Genomic DNA, 17,846 nt, shown 5'->3' with positions numbered 1-17,846 from the left:
CATTGACTTTAGTGGGAAAACACTTATTTTTTCATTTAGAATAAATGACTTTTTATTTTATTGCACAACAGCACCCAATGGAAGTTAGCTGGAGCATGCTTAATTACATGAAATAGCCATTTCAGCTTCATTGGCTTAACTTATGTTAACGATGAGGATAACTAATGTTGTTGTGGAGAGAAATAAGTACATTCACACTTGTCTATGCTTGTGTTCTTGTGTACTCCTGAAACATCATCAGTCCCAGCCATAGTAGTTTCCAACTCCAAATGTGCCACTCCAAGTGCCATTGAAATTCCCAGATGTGTCCTAGCGCTGCCCATTTTATCATTTTTATCGAGAGTGCATCCAGTGGAGGCTTGTATGGATTTGAAACAGCAGTGTTTCCCAGAATGCATTTCACATCAACATGCAGAAGTAATAGAAGAAACTAGAAAAGTAAAAAGTAAAGTTATAACTTTGTTTTTGCGTTAAATAAGTAGTTTTAAGATGTTTTCATGCCAGAATATGACTTCTATGACTTCATTTTTCTGGTCAAGTTATCAGGACAGAGCTTTTTCTTTAAAATTTCCTTGCTCTGTTGGAGTTTTTTTTTCTTTTCACTTTTGTTAATCTCTATTTATAACACTGCTGAAATACAAGTGTGTATAACCCATTAAAGGGAAAGTTCCGTTTTTTTACAACCTGGACCTTATTTCTGGCATTTTTTATGGTCGTATACTCACCCAGAAAAGTTTGGAGTCCTTCGGAAGATATTAGGAGTTTTGTGCGAGCCGCTTCTCCATATAATGGTAGCGAATGGGGGCACAGCGGGACACAGACGATGCAGCGTCTAAATAACACATTATTGCCGCGAAACTCGTTCATTTCTTTTATGAATCACTACATCTACTTCTCGGCATCTTCCAGGACCTGTTGTCTACATTTGGGGCTGTGTTTGTAACAAGGAAATCAGTTTGTAAACAAGACCTCTGACCTGCATGACGTCATCTCTGTGCGCGCATCCCGGACAGACAAAACGGTACAAAACGGTACAAAACGGTACGGACGTCCATCGTATTCAAAGTCGTCGTCCACAACCTCAGAATTTGACAAATATTCAGACATGTTTCAAATAACTAACAGTAAACTAACAGTAGCGAACTCCAGCTGTACACAGAGCTGTGTACAGCTCAGGTAAATGTTACCACTAAATTATGTCATTAACCATAGCCCACCATCAATCAAAAGGCCATGCCACTAATTATGCATTATTGCATGGCTTTACATACATTTCCCTGTTGAAGTACAGAAAAAAAAATACCCCCAGTTTTTATGGATGTGAAAATGGAGACCAAACGCATGTTTCTGCTGCAAAATTAGACAGTTGAACATGAGGGATCATTGAAGATTGACTCATTTGGAACCTGTTTTGTGTGTGTTTGTTCAGGGTTTTGGAAAAAAAAAGAAAAGAAATGGGGAAATGTATCCGATATATTTATGGAAAGATCAAGGTTTTGGTATCAAAGCTTTGAGTGGGGCGAGATACATATATTTGTCACTCAAAGGGTAAACAGTACGGTTTCGCCGTGCAACTGTGCTGGAAGAGCAGAACCACAGCTCAGAGCAGAACAGGCCAGAGGAGCCCCTTTTGGTGTGATTAGTGGAACTACTGGAGGTGAAGTTAACAGCTATTGACAGGCCAGGCAGGCCTCAGCTACTCTTCACCTCTAATCAGCCTTAGCCTTTAATCAAGTCTGAAGTTGGGACACGATATCCAAACTACTGATGAATGGATTGGATTACTTCTTGACCTGGATACACCAACTAAAACTTGTTTTGTCATACATCACTAACAAATCCATATTTACTCTGAAAATGTTAAAGGCTGCACATGCCTTTAACAGTTAACTATACCTTCTCTTTGCACTCTTTCTGTATTTGGCGAAGTTCTTTTTGTTTTTCAATAAATTAATACAGTCTGTTGGTGTGGCTGGCAACATGAAATGTATGTAATTTGACGGGAGGCTGCAGAACAAGGAAGCGAGGAATATCCTGGCCACATCTTTAACCTATTCAGGCAGGATGATGTCATGATTAGAAGAGGAAATTGGGATCCCTCCAGAATCTAAACACCCCAAGGCTGTCGAGCCAGCTATCCAGACAACTTGAAGGAGGGAGACAGAGAAAGTGTAAGACAAGACAGAGAGGGAAAAAAAGAGATGAGAGAGATGGAGGATTGAGTAGACCCACAGTGTGAAGATCAAAGCATAGCACCACTTGGCTGACAAGGAGGGCACACTCTGGGGATGAGTGTGTGCATACTTGTTTTAGTGTGTGTTTGTGTATCCGCACAATATGGGTCTCATCCAGTCCGCCTCCTCACGTGAGACCTATGTCAAATATGCCATGGCATTAAATATACCTGATCTACTCTCAAGAGTGCATTCACATACAAACACACAGCTCATACACAAATCTCTTCATCAGACTTCCTTCCTCTCGCTGTGGCGAGACACCAGAGATGATGAGGTGAAGAAGACAGAGACCAGAGATGGGAGAGAACGAAAATCAGAGAAAGAGAGCACTTATCCTCAAACTATTCCCTTGCAGGGGCCCCTGAAACACTGATACATACAGTATACGATATAGTCACATGTGTGAACTCACTTTATGAGCCAACCACAAGGCTCTCAATTGAGGAACAATTGGTGGGCTGTAAGGGTCAGGGTTGTTCTGACTTGTGTTTGTTCTTAGTAACACTAAATCTCTCTCATACAGTGATCACTGGAGCAATTATCCCCTTGTTGTCCGAGAACTCAGCTGAGTTGAGTTGGAGGAGGGCCAAAATGGGCACAAGGGCTCACATACACACAATGCAGCCATTACATTACAGTTATTTATTTGCCCTTAATCATGTCCCTGGATGATGTGTGTATGTGTGTATTACTTTGAATCCTGCAGCAGGAAAATCCCATCTGTGCTTTCCCAGACACGCCCCCCCTCCCCCCAAGTATGGTGATAGTGGTGGTTATCACATAAAAGGTCATGTGCCTACAATGAACTTTGTATTAGCAGAAAGAAATAAGAAAGGGAGCTATTCAGAAAAATAACATATTTAGTTAAAAGCGTGCAAGTTCAGACGCAGCGTTCACAACCAGACATTATGAACAGTTCGGAGCAGGTGACTGTAGGTGATTGAATCCTTGATGCTCTTGTTGTACTATTTCGTCTTCTAAATAGTTACACAATAAGTATATGCTCCCAATCACTTTGTGACCACATGTTGCCCTCAACCGACATTCATAAATTACCTCCATATAGCTTTGGGCCTTGTTGAGTTTTGGTGTGTTGAAACAAGTCTAGTTTTCCCTCAAGGGCAAGACAGTGGGGGAATTGCTTAAAGAGCTTTAAAGGCTCACATTTCCTTTCCTGATCACATAGAATTTGGCTTGACCTTCAACACCGTGAAATATGTTCTCACCTCCAACTAAAGCAAACAAAACATAATTCTTCATCAACATCTTCTCCAGCAACCTAAACAAGGCAGCAAAAAGAGAGGGAAAGACTGGAAAACCGTCATGCAAGGCAAACAAGTCAAGTTTGAAATCATGTGTCCATTTGGAAGAATCATCACAGGTGTTAGTTGAGTGTCACAATGATAAGTTACAGCCTTACATGAAGGTCCAGAACGAGTTAGCTCACTCATTTTGTAAACATGCCATTCCTAAGTGACAGTGCAGTAGGCTGGGGCAGTGATTTAGCGATAAAGATGAGCATCTGTCCCACACTTTGAAAACGAGTGGTTAATTATGTCACAAAAATAACAAGTAATCAGCTGAAATATTATTTCAATCCAGAAGCAAAAACGTTTTTTCAGGAAAAAAGTAACTAAAGTGTTAATCAAAAAGGAGATTTAAAGCAGCACAACGTAACTTTCAGCTTTTCTGAGTTTGGCGGCATCTTTTGGACAAAAGCGGTAGTGCTTTACCAGAAAGAACACTACGTTTCCCATGAGCACCAGCGCGTACTGCCGGAAAACTCCTGTCCCCTCGCTGCATTTGTTTTGATGAGAGGAGACTGGATGCTTTTCTGTTTCACCAAGTGAACAGACGGAACGCAAAAAAAAAGATGTTAAACTGCTGGAAAGGAACTGGAATTTACCGGGATACCTTAAACAAGGAAGCCAGGGAGCAGTATATGGAGAAAATAATGATTATTAACGGTCTGGATCCATATGAAATCTCTACTGAAGAGCCATATGTTTCAATAAATTTGTATAATACAACATACAGTACATGTTTTGTATCCCTTACTTCTCTTTTCTTTTTTTTTTTTTGACCGCTGTATTATGCTGAAGAGGCTCCTCGTGAGATTATTTTTTTCCTCTGCAGCTACAAATAAGAGTTAATATTTTTTCCTCAACAAACTAGTTTTATCTGAAGATTGGGGTTAATTGCACCGCAGAGAGCTGGCCAGCAACTGCGTTTAGCTGGCAAAGTGGGGAATAAAACCCGTGTTTTGATCCGACGCCCGTCTGTGTGAGTGTTTGTGGTTTAAGGCTGTTTATGGTTCTGCGTTAAATCGACGCAGAGCCTACGGCGTAGGGTACGCGGCGACACGCACCGTACGTTGCGCGTCGCCACGTACCCTACGCCGTAGGTGTGCGTCGATTTAACGCAGAACCATAATTCAGGCTTTACTGTGTGTTTGGTCGTTACAGCCGCGATCCAAAGCGAGCCGACGACTCTTTCACTCTTTTACTCCGTTATATCAGATACTTGGCCTGCGTGGTTCTGCCTCCGAGCAGGAAACCGTTGAAAAGTTAAACCATTAGGATCTTTTCCCTGGTCTGTTATATGTGGAGCTGCTGCTGCTGCTGCAGCAACAGGTTACCAGCTTCTGCGGAGCTCTGCGCTCCAAGCCCCGCCCATTTTCGTCTCGACTGCGAATCGGGAAGGAGGGGGAAGTGACGTATGTGCCGTAAAGCAGTCAAAGCCGTAAAATTTGTAGTTTTTTAGTGTGGCAGGGTTCCTACCATGCTCCTCAAAGTTACATAGTGCCAGTGAAGGCGATACAGACCCCCCCAGACCATGACAGAGGTATCATTAAACCTGTTGGAAGTTGATGTACCATCACAATGACTCTGGAAATATGATATTAAGGTGGAAAAGTTACGTAGTGTCGCTTTAATGTAACACGGTGCTACACAAGCTCTTGACCAAGCCTTTCAAAAAAAAACAAGCTTCAAAATTAAAAGTAATTGTACACTTTACAAAAATGCATAACATTTTACTAAGTTCCAACACTTTCTATGCTCATATGCAAATCATTGCACGTTGTTTTTGTTTGTTTTGTTTACATATTGCACAGTGCCCAATGTCCTTATATTTTTTGTACCTTATTTCTAAAAAAAAAACAATGAAACAGCAGCTGGTAAGATGGCATCAGCAATGTTTAAGTGTATAAAAACTGTTGATGTTTTTCGGTCTTCCACTTACAAATCATTTGTAATGCAAAGTCAATTATTCATACTAATGACTTACTGACACATTTCAAAATCGTACATTTCAGTGGGTAATGTTTCCGAAGACAGGCCGTGTGATAATGCAGAGTGATGGCAACACTGCAGTTTCAGTTCATATGTCAACAAAGCAATATTAAATTCATCATTCATGGACAGAAAATGAACATAATACTCTTTATTGAATGTATCTTTTTGTTTTGTTTGACTCCCCTTAATAATTGTGGATGTTCTGTTCTTGAGGAGGATATGTAAGACTTTAATAAGCACTCATCAGAGGTCACTTGATCTCTTGTGGAAGTGAATTTTAAGACCCAGACACCCTGACATCCTGAATCTGCCTAGGCTAGAACCCTGGCGTCCTCCTGCTGTATCTTTACATTTTAAAACATAAGGTCTATGGCTATAACTGCACTTATGTTGTCAAAACCTCAGCAGCTGTTGCGGGTGAATGCTCTGATGTGTGTGTGTTTGTGAGAGAGTGGTATAACCCCAATCCTGGTCAATTTCACCTGAATTTGCACAGGTTTGTGGTTGGGAATAGGAAGCTTGGCACAGCTCTGGAAACTATTTACCATCAGAGTCAAATGATTGAAGCCCCGGCCTGGCCCCTGTCAGACTGGTGGAGAGGAGGTGAAGAGAGGGTGCTGGTGAAGCTGAAATTAGTGAGGGGCCTCTGGTCGGGTGTCACATCTGATTAGGGGGAGTCTGAGCCCTGCAAACAGCATGAAATCAAAAAATACATCTGTGCATAAAGTTGAGTGCATACATGATGCCCAGGTATGTGTAAAGAAACAGTCTTTGGAAAATAAAATACGACTTAACAGTGCTGTGTTTTTATCTTTTGGAAATAATTGTCCCAGAGAAAGACAATGCCTGCACAGAGACAAGGAAAACCAAATGAAACAGTTTTGTTGGTCTGTCATTGAATTCCATACCAGATCAATACAGGTTGTGTCATAAAGATCTGACAGTGCCTGGCCTTTTCTCTAAATCTGAATAAAGAAAGAAATGTACAGTACAAAATTGTTCATGAAACTAGGAACGTTTTTTTTCAACCAGGCCAAACAAAAAAGCAAGGCTGCCAAATGTAATACAACTTCTGACATGTGAGTGGAGAGCGCTTGAACAGTTAGACATCAAAACTCGCTTGATCTCACATGTGTAGCATGGCATGAAACATCACAGCCATGTCAGTGCTGACATTTACCCCTCATTTCTCTTGATCCCCATCCTCCAAGATGTTGCTCTTGTGCAAAAATCAACATTCTTTGAGCTTTTGGTTAGCAGTATATAAAGTATAGCTCAATAAAATCTAATGATTAATCAACTTTACACGTTTGTCCAAGAAATAGCACAATAATAGAGTAAAAAAAAGAAGATCTGCATTGTGATAATGGTTGGTAGTGGTGACAAAGACAAAATAAGGTAAATGTAGTCAGTTATTTAAAACGTTTGGAACAATGACTTGAAAGACTAAGTATTAGTCTGAACACAGACATATGCTGTAAAATGATGGATGGATGGATGGATGGATGGATGGATGGATGGATGGATGGATGGATGGATGGATGGATGGATGGATGGATGGATGCTGAACAAGCCTGAGCACACAGATTCAAAAGAATATCTAAATATTCTCAAAAAGAGTACAGAACACATCTTTTTTTTCTGTTACTGAGTATTTTTGCCCCTCTGTGACAGAAAGCATGGGATACAAGAGGAAACTGATGTAAATGCCAGATGACTCTCTGGAGTTTCTTGCCTGGTAGTCAAAGAAAACCTTTCTGAAATATGTTTCGGAGCTGCCAAACATTGAATTACTCTTGACACACTGGTGGAGCACGTGTCCAAGTGTTAGTCCATCAAAGGCCTGCCTGATTATACTTGTTGCAATTACAGGACACATTACTGCCATTTCTGCTCAAGTCGTGAATCAGGAGTGAATGGGTTTCTCTCTTTGAAACATGCCAAGTGGTAACTGGTGTTTCTGGAAAGAATTTGGAGGTGAACAGTTCATTTGAGTGGATTTTTTTAGGGATTCTACTGAAAAATGTGAATCGATGGAGAAATGGAGATGACTCAGTGAAGGCGGAGGGATGTGGGTGAGAGGGTCAGTGGGTCAGGAGGTGAGAAGAGAGGAAGTGAACAAAACAACACATACTTTACTTTCTCTCTTCACTACTCACATAAGAACATTAAAGAGAATACCACTATCCCACCCACTGCATATTTTGTCTATTTTCTTAATTTGCCTATTTATTTTGAAATATCAGTGAGTATCTGTATTTCCTTATTCATAGTAATACATGCGCTCATTTTCTTTCTTTCTTTTTTTTTTTAAGTCACACGTGAATGGATTGCAGTCTGTTAATAATAAATGGTCATGTTTTACCCAATATTGCACTGTTGGCTATAAGTATGTTTCCAATTTATCTTTTCAAACAGCTACAGTATATTGAAATATGTTTGCTAACACTAGACTGCTCCGGCAGTTGTGACCATGCTGCAAGCACAACACCACAATGCATCCGTTGTGCTCACTGGATATTTCAACCATGCTTCGCTCTGCACTTCACTTCTGATGTTCTAGCATTTCGTGGTTTTAGTTTTTGTCACTATTTGCACTGCATCAGTATATTTTAGCTGAACTATCTACATGTCTATTCAATCATTCTGAGATTGATATTTAAAGGTGTGGATACTTTTTTGTGCTTCTTAAAGAACCCAGACATGGATTAAACATAAATAAATAGCTGGATGGCTCACCATGACACCAAAAGGGACTGTAATGATATTTTATTCAAATGCATATACTTAACTCTAAAATTGGTACACTTTTTGGAGCTATAACAGCAAGGTCATGTTCTCATGCCAAACCCAGCCTCAACCATCTGACTGCCAAATGGAGAAGCACGACATCAGTGATATGAATGCAGTGAAATATCTTCCTTCCTCTGAAAACTCACATGCTCCATAGGATAAAGTATTTCTCTCATTGTTTTGAAGGATGTGAGCTCCATTTTTGCAGATGGTGGTGCAGAATTAAACCATCTCTCATTCAGACAAACATCTAGTCAGACAGTTTAAGCCATGAAATATTAAGCAGTAGGTGCTTCTGGCTTTACCACTACCAAACAAAGCAGCAGTATTAAAGTTTGTTATTCAGTCTCCAATGCTTCCCTTTGTCTACCTCTAAAAAGACTCATCACATTTTACCCCTGCAGGGCACATTCATGCAGATTTATGTATGGTTTCTGTCAGTAGTAAAGGAAGTAGTGTCAGTGTAGCTGAAAACTATCCTTGGGTCAGCTGATTACATAGAAATGGTTCTTGTTTGACATAAAGGTTCAAAAGAGAACAAATGACTTTGCCATGTTTTTTATCTTTCAATTGGCAACTTTCTGCTTCCCAAAGCCCTAATAAATTACAAACCTTTGAGGTGCACTGCAGTCATATTAATTAGTGCTATTTTGATATCAAGGTGCATTAATGTTTTATACTACTAAAAACAACAAAACAAATAAGGACCAAAACAACTACACATCCAAATGATATCAGGGCTTCTCCTGCTATCTGAAGAAGAACTAAAGACTAATTTAGACATGCTAATAGATAGTTGAACTGTGCTTTGAAGATATTTTGATTCTCCAGTGACAAATGATGTCACATAAGCCATCATAAATGCTAGCAACCAGAGTTCACCAGATGTTGATGTATAGGGACTCTCGTGACTGACAAGCCATTCAAATTAAACTTTCTGCATCATTTAATGGCTTCATCAGATCACTAAATTACAAAGTATGTCAAATAACTTTTTCAGGCTCCCAACTGCAACTCCCTACGATTCATTAGTTGTTGACATGTATTTAATCATGGATTTGTGTGAATATGTCTCTCTTTTTTTCTGGTATGATAACCAATACATCAATTAATTTACTAATGTCTTGTGGAAAAAGATTCCACAGTATTCAGTAAAAAAAAAAGTAATTTACTAGAGATGGCATATATGGTGAACAGTTATTAGGGCCCGAGCACTGACAGTGCGAAGGCCCTATTGTATCTGTTTTGTTTTTTTTCCTCGTTTTTCTTCCGACGAAATCAGGGCCTTTTTACCCCCCTAAACGTGGCCCAAAAGTCACCAAATTTTGCATGCAAGCCAGACCTGGCAAAATTTTTTATATTTAATGGTTTGCATTAATGGGCGTGGCCTAATGGCTCAACAGCGCCCCCTAGAAAACTTCGTGCCTCAAGCCCCACAATACGGTTTGACGTACATGCACGAAAATCGGTACACGCCTGTATCATGTCGCAAGAAAAGTCTCTTGGCGCCATGGCCGAAACTGAACAGGAAGTCCGCCATTTTCAATTAATCGTGTTATTTTGGCGCAATTTAAGGTGTTATTAAAACCGTGGGGCGAGGAGTACCAGGGCAGTGTCCCCCATGCCCCGGACCCCCCGACCCCTCAGACCTATGTGCGTGTGAATCGTGTAGGGGGCAGGAGGGGGAACGGAGGCCGACGTCAGGAGGCAGGGCCAGCAGAGCTGGCCCTTGAAGGTGTCCACGCTCCCCCGCCTGCCATCCAGGTCGACGGGGGCCGGTCCTCCGACCCGGGCCAGGGCCCCACCGCACCTCCATGAGCGCCCCCGGCGCCGCCGGAGCCCTCAGGCGGAGGGGGAAATGGCCCAACATCCCTCCATTCATACTGACGATATAAGACATAGACACCTGAGAATGACTCCTCCGCCCCCGCGCCCGCCCGCGCCCGCCCGCTCCCGCCGGCGCACCCCCCGGTCAGGGGAGGCCCACACCCCGGACTTAGACTCCATGTGAATATCTTCTGTACCGGTGTACAAAACCATAAAGCATGCATATAATTATCAGGGGTGTTCTCTGTGCACTGTGAGCCGATATTAGAGGTGACAAAACCCATCTGGAACATCCTTTGTCCTGTATAATGTATTCTATGAAGAACTTTGTACTGTATAAGTTGTAAGTTTGGGTTCTTAGTCATAGTAAAAGTATTTAAACATATTTGTGACCTAGAGATCTGGTCGGTGTTAAGAGAGAGATCCGCTTCCCATTTTGAAATCCGAAGAGAGACTGAGCAACTTTAGGGTGCTTAGGTTCAATAATTATATTATCTTAGCGGGAAGTTGTAGGTCCAATTGGTTAAGTTTATATTTATTATGCCCTTAAGTTGTTGGTATTTTAAAAATGTGTTACTGCTGATGAAGCATTTTGACCATTTGGCCCCCCCTGCAGGGACACAACGACGCCTTGCAGATTGCTCAAGCCTCATATACCCCCCTTATGACATAAACAAGCGGGTTCCAGTTCCTGGGGACCCCTGCCGGGACATTGTCACGCAAGGTCCGGCGTCTTGCATCCCTGCCGAGACAAAGAACATATACGGACTTCCTGATCCCTCAGGGGTGGTCCCAAAGCTAAAGGGTCCCACCTCTCTCACTGGGCTGGTTTATTCCTGTAACTTTTGTATAAAAACCCTTTGAACAAACCAATTTGTGTCGACACACCAAATACAGACTCGATCTGTGCTGGTCATGTCGAACGCCGGCTTACTGATTAAAAACTCTCTATACCACGAGCGGACTTCTGAACTGGTTTTTGATAAATTCCACAACACTGCTAATTCCATATTGAACAGTGAGTTTATAAAAAAGTACAAACTGTCCACCTATGATTACATGCTGCAGATACCTTATTCCTCGGTCTCTCCATTGAACAAAGTTCACCATCTTTTTATCATTTTTCAGGATGTCTGGGTTGTTCCAAATGGGTGTGCGGTCACATGGAAAAAGTGAGACTTTAGCTACTTTAAGGAATTCCCACCAGGCTGTCAGAGTTGAGCTGGTATTAATGCTTTTGGAACATTTATGATGCTTAATGCTTTGACTAATAAATGGTAAATCTGAGATTTCCAGATCATTGCAAAACACTTGCTCTGAGTCCGGCCATTGACTATCTAAAGAATGATTTTTCCACCATTTTAAAATATACTGTAATTTATTCGCTAAGAAGTAATACTGGAAGTTGGATAAATCTAAGCCTCCACATTCTTTGGGTTTTTGTAATGTCTTCAAGCTAATACGTGGTGTTTTATTCTTCCACAGGAATTTTGACACATATTAATCCAGTGACTTAAACCAAGAAGGAGGGGGTTTGGATGGTATCGTTGAAAAAATGTTTTTGATGGTGACAATTCTTCCCATGAGTGAAATGGTAAGAGAGTTCCATCTGGAAAGATCATCTTCTATTTTCTTTAAAAGCTGAACATAATTTAATTTAATTAACTCTGACTGCCTAGGGGAGATGTTTTTGCCTAAATATCTAATGTTCCCTGATTGTAATTTAGTAGTGGCTGTATTCCTAAAATTACAGTTAATACATATAACTGTTTAGACCAGTTAAAAGAATAGTCAGACAGAGATGAAAATCCCTCTATCAGTGCAATTGTCTGTGATAGTGAGGTTTGTGAATTCTGGAGGAAGAGTAGTACCTCATCCACATAAAGACTTATTTTGTGACCTAATGTTTTGCATTGTATACCATTAATATTTTGATTTTGCCTAATAGCGGCTGCTAAGGGCTCAATAAATATTGCAAATAGTGAAGGAGAAAGGGGGCGACCCTGTCTGGTACCTCTTTGCAAGTTAAAGCTTGTTGAGACTTGATCATTTGTCCTTACACGTGCCTTGGGAGAGCTATATAATATCTTTATCCAGTCGATAAAAGATTTGCCAAATCCAAATTTGTGTAAAGTTGCCAATAGAAATTTCTAATTTACCCGATCGAATGCTTTTTCTGCGTCTAAAGATATAATAGTAGTTTCCTGTTTATTGATACTCGAATGAGTTATAATATTGAGTAATCTACGAGTGTTAGTAGAAGAATGTCTACCCTTAATGAAACCTGTTTGATCCGGATGTATAATAGAAGGGGTAATTCGATGCGGGTGCACCTGCCCGCGTCTGTCTCTCCGGGCAGGTTGGCCCCTCGCCGGGTAGGGGTCGTTGGCCTGGAGGGTGAGGGCCTCCTGGCCACGTGTCCGGCCCGGACTGGGTGGCCGGGGATTGCCTGGGTCGCGGTCCGCCGCCGTGGGATCCCTGGCTGCTTCTTCCCGTGTATATATATATATATATATATATATATATATATATATATATTCATGCACACATACACACACATAGCCACACATATGCATATACACACACAGACACACTTAGCCACACATACATATACACGCTCACACACACACACACACACACAACCACACACACACACACACACACACACACACACACATACACACACATACACGCCATCTTAGCTGTCCATCGTGTACGATGACGACGCTTGCTCCAGGGCAGGGAAGGGGGGCGGGGGTGGTCAGCGCTGTTGTCTCATACCCACACACATACATACACATAGTCACATAGACATATACACAGACACACACACACACACACACACACACACACACACACACACACACACACACACACACACACACACACCAACACACACACACACACACACACATAGACATTTTGGGGTTAGTTAATTGCGGTAGCTTAGCTTAGGCTGGGGAGAAGCCCCAGCAGCTCCGGAGTCAGGCAGGGGGGCTGCTGGCAACAGCTCGGGATTGGCAGCTGAAGGTCGACCTAGGGAGACAGCTCAAGTTCCCGGAGAACATTGCAGTGACCACACTCAGGCCTGACATGGTCCTAGGGTCAGAGTCAACAAGACAGGTGGTCCTGCTGGAGTTGACTGTCCCCTGGGAAGACCGGATGGAGGAGGCCTTTGAGAGGAAGAGGGCCAAGTATGAGGAGCTGGCAGGTGAATGCCGAAGCAAGGGATGGAAGACCCGATGCAACCCCATCGAGGTCGGTTGCAGAGGATTTGCCGGCCAGTCTCTCAGCAGGGCATTCAAGATGCTGGGAGTGAAGGGACTGCAGCACAGAAAAGCCCTCAAAAACATCTCAGACGCAGCAGAGAAGGCGTCAAGATGGCTGTGGATCAAGCGGGGCGATCCGTGGACCACAAAAGCTACCTAGACACAAGCCGGGATTTGATCACCCCGGCTGGGTCACCTGGGCGAGGGTGTCTGTTGTGAGACCCGAAACACCCCGTGACCCCAGGCTACAACACTGATGATGTGTCTAGGTGGCACCAGAAGGTGTATTTGAGAACTAGTTGATCTGGCCAAGCCAGTGACTTCCGGGAATAGGACGGATGACGACCATGAAAGTATGGCGACTGCTGGAGAGACAGCTGACTACTGGAAAGACAGTAACCGGGGCAGAGAGGGCCAGCAACCCAAACTGCAGCTCCCGTGAGGGTGCACCCACAATCAAGCTACGGAAAACCCTACTATATTATACCCCCAGGGGTGCCCGAGAGGGGGGGAGGATGAGCACCCCAACAGGACGGACAACCAGGCAATGACCCATGCTAATGGAAAAACGACAATGAATGCAGTCTGTTCATGTGGCAAAGTCTGCAAGAACCCGCGTGGTCTGAAGATCCACCAGACCAAAATGAAATGTTTGACAGGGACGCAGGTGGTGCAACGCACAGGTCAAGTACCTGGTGAGACGCAGGAGGAGCCCGGCCAGGAGTCAACCCACAGTGCCCAGACCCTCCAAGCTCCACAAGCCCCGCCCTATGTCAGGCAGTCCGAACATCGCCGGGTCATGTGGCCTTCAGCCAAGAAGGAAAGAGAATGGCTCCAGTTTGATGAAGACCTGGATCAAGTCATTGACGCTACAGCAAGGGGAGTTGCTGACCAGAAGTTGCGGACAATGTCGGCAATGATCGTCAGCATAGGTGCTGAAAGATTTGGCATAAAAGAACAGCAGCCAACCAGACGTCTAGGGGAGCCAAACAGGCGGGAGGTCAAGATCAGCCAGTTACGGCAGGAGCTTAGACTGCTTGGGCGGCAGTTTAAGCAGGCAAAGGAGGAGGAGAAGGCCGGGCTGGCAGAGCTCCGTAACATCCTGAGGAAAAAACTCACCACCCTCCGTCGAGCCGAGTGGCATAGAAGGAGGGGCAGGGAGAGAGCCAGGAGACGTGCAGCTTTCATCTCCAATCCCTTTGGCTTCACCAAGAAGACCCTTGGTCAGAAAAGAAGTGGCCACCTTGCCTGCACTGAAGACGAGGTTAACAAGTACCTCAGTGCCACCTACAGTGACAGTGCAAGAGAGAAAGACCTGGGGCCGTGCAGGACATTGATAGCTCCGCCAGAACCCACCTCAGCATTTAACACCAAGGAGCCAACTTTGAAGGAAGTTGAGGAGGTTGTAAAGGCAGCTAGATCCAATTCAGCGCCAGGTCCCAGTGGAGTGCCATATGTTGTCTACAAGAGATGCCCTAGACTCTTGAAGCGACTATGGAGGATCCTCAAAGTCATCTGGAGAAGAGGGAAGGTGGCCCAGCAGTGGAGGCATGCAGAGGGTGTCTGGATTCCAAAGGAGGAGAGCTCGACTACAATCGAGCAGTTCCGGATCATCTCACTCCTCAGCGTCGAGGGCAAGATATTCTTTAGTATTGTTGCCCGGCGCATGACGGAGTTCCTCCTGAGGAACAGGTACATCGACACCTCTGTGCAGAAAGGGGGAGTCCCAAAGGTTCCAGGATGCATCGAGCATACAGGAGTCATCACCCAGCTGATCCGGGAGGCTCGTGAAGGCAAAGGAGATCTGGCAGTCCTTTGGCTCGACCTTGCCAACGCCTACGGGTCCATTCCACACAAGCTGGTGGAAACCTCGCTTGACCGACACCACGTTCCAGGAAAAATCAAAGAAGTCATACTGGACTACTACAGCTGCTTCAGTTTGAGAGTCACTTCTGGAACAGTAACATCCACATTCCATCGGCTTGAGAAGGGCATTATCACAGGATGCACCATTTCTGTGATATTGTTTGCCTTGGCCATGAATATGTTGGTGAAGTCAGCAGAGGTGGAGTGCAGAGGCCCACTAACCAACTCAGGTATGCGGCAGCCCCCTATCAGAGCATTTATGGATGATCTGACAGTGACCACAACATCAGTCCCGGGCTGTAGATGGATCCTTCAAGGCCTCGAGCGCCTCATCAGTTGGGCCCGAATGAACTTTAAGCCAGCCAAGTCCAGGTCCCTGGTGGTGAGGAAGGGGAAGGTTACAGACCGGTTTCGCTTCTCAATAGGGGCCACCGAGATTCCATCTGTGGGAGAGAAGCCAGTTAAGAGTCTGGGTAAGATCTACGACTGCACCCTGAAGAACACCGCAGCACTCCAAGCAACATCTGAGGAGTTGGGATCCTGGCTGAAGGCAGTGGATAAGTCAGGGTTACCAGGGAAATTTAAAGCCTGGATTTACCAGCATGGCATTTTGCCACGACTCCTCTGGCCGCTGCTGGTCTACGATGTGCCAATGACCACCGTCGAGTGCTTCGAGAGGAAGGTCAGCTCCTTTCTACGGAAGTGGTTGGGCCTTCCACGAAGCCTCAGCAGCATCGCCTTGTACGGGAGGAACAACAAGCTGAAGCTGCCCTTCAGTAGTCTGATGGAGGAGTTTATGGTCACCCGAGCAAGAGAGGTGCTGCTGTACAGAGACTCCAGTGACACCAAAGTCTCCTCGGCAGGCATCGAAGTGAGGACCGGCAGGAAGTGGAGGGCTCAAGAGGCGGTTGACCAGGCTGAGTCCCGCTTGCGGCACAGCGAGCTGGTGGGAAAAGTGGCTTCTGGACGAGCAGGACTCGGGAGTAACCCAAGACCTTCCTACAACAAGACCCAGGGGAAGGAAAGGCGGCTGCTGATCCAGGAGGAGGTCCGAGCTGGGGTGGAGGAAGCCCGCTGCAGTAGGGCAGTAGGGATGCGGCAGCAGGGGGCGTGGACCCGATGGGAGGAGGCAGCTGACCGGAAGATAACGTGGACAGAGTTATGGCGATCTGAGCCACACCGGATTAAGTTCCTCATCCAGTCGGTGTACGACGTCCTCCCGAGTCCGTCCAACCTCTTCCGCTGGGGCTTGGCCGAGAACCCACTGTGCCCCCTCTGCCAAAGAACTGGATCGCTGGAGCATGTCCTGAGCTGCTGCCCTAAGGCACTGGGTGATGGTCGTTACCGCTGGCGCCATGACCAAGTGCTGCGGGTCATCGCAGAGGCCATTTGCACAGGGATCTCCACCAGTAAAGGCCAGCAACCATCAAGGCAGTACATCGCCTTTGTTAAGGCTGGGGAGAAGCCCCAGCAGCTCCGGAGTCAGGCAGGGGGGCTGCTGGCAACAGCTCGGGATTGGCAGCTGAAGGTCGACCTAGGGAGACAGCTCAAGTTCCCGGAGAACATTGCAGTGACCACACTCAGGCCTGACATGGTCCTAGGGTCAGAGTCAACAAGACAGGTGGTCCTGCTGGAGTTGACTGTCCCCTGGAAAGACCGGATGGAGGAGGCCTTTGAGAGGAAGAGGGCCAAGTATGAGGAGCTGGCAGGTGAATGCCGAAGCAAGGGATGGAAGACCCGATGCAACCCCATCGAGGTCGGTTGCAGAGGATTTGCCGGCCAGTCTCTCAGCAGGGCATTCAAGATGCTGGGAGTGAAGGGACTGCAGCACAGAAAAGCCCTCAAAAACATCTCAGACGCAGCAGAGAAGGCGTCAAGATGGCTGTGGATCAAGCGGGGCGATCCGTGGACCACAAAAGCTACCTAGACACAAGCCGGGATTTGATCACCCCGGCTGGGTCACCTGGGCGAGGGTGTCTGTTGTGAGACCCGAAACACCCCGTGACCCCAGGCTACAACACTGATGATGTGTCTAGGTGGCACCAGAAGGTGTATTTGAGAACTAGACTGTGATCGGATCTCGAGATTTGAGTCGATTACTGCTCATGATTTGGTCGGCTCCGTGTCGGTTTTGTGTTTCGTTTGTGGTTTTTGTTGCAGATTTCCAGTGCTTGACGTGTGCCTCCGTATGTTCTTGCTTCCTGGATTGGCAGTGGATGTCACCCCCCTTCCGCATCGTCAGCAGGGATCTCAGGTTCACAGGTGTTTCGCCCCTTAACCTGTACACACCTCGCCTGAGTGGGGCAGCAAAGACTGACTAGCCTTTACCTGCAGAAGGGTTCCAACTGTGGGCCCTCTTCAGCCACAGCCATCTTGAGCTGGACTCGGCTGCTGCGGCTATTTCCCTGGTGGCTTTCTTCAGCTGTTTGGGCTCCAGCCCAACCCTCTGGAGAAAGTAGCGCACCGATTGCTGGGAACCCACGGCAGCAGACTTCAATGGGGAAGACGGTTGCGTGCCACCCTTTCAAAACCGCTTCGTCGATCAGGTCCTGGTATTT

The 17,846-nt window shown here is 45.2% G+C and overlaps 1 protein-coding gene across 1 annotated transcript; it reads left to right on the top strand.

Moving 5' to 3' along the window:
- The first annotated feature begins 14,065 nt into the window (after window positions 1-14,065).
- Window positions 14,066-17,215, top strand: LOC133454644 (uncharacterized). Its single transcript, XM_061733365.1, has one exon. The coding sequence runs from the start codon at window positions 14,066-14,068 to the stop codon at window positions 17,213-17,215; it is 3,150 nt and encodes a 1,049-aa protein (XP_061589349.1).
- Window positions 17,216-17,846: the final 631 nt, after the last annotated feature.

Source organism: Cololabis saira, chromosome 11 (genome assembly GCF_033807715.1).
Source record: "Cololabis saira isolate AMF1-May2022 chromosome 11, fColSai1.1, whole genome shotgun sequence".
NCBI lineage: Eukaryota > Metazoa > Chordata > Actinopteri > Beloniformes > Belonidae > Cololabis > Cololabis saira.
The sequence above is the reverse complement of the archived record's forward strand: the minus strand, read 5'-3'. Positions and strand labels throughout refer to the sequence as shown.

What these genes read in the sequence shown, in the direction of transcription:
- LOC133454644 (XM_061733365.1), top strand. Translation starts at nt 14,066, where the DNA reads ATGAAATGTTTGACAGGGACGCAGGTGGTGCAACGCACAGGTCAAGTA.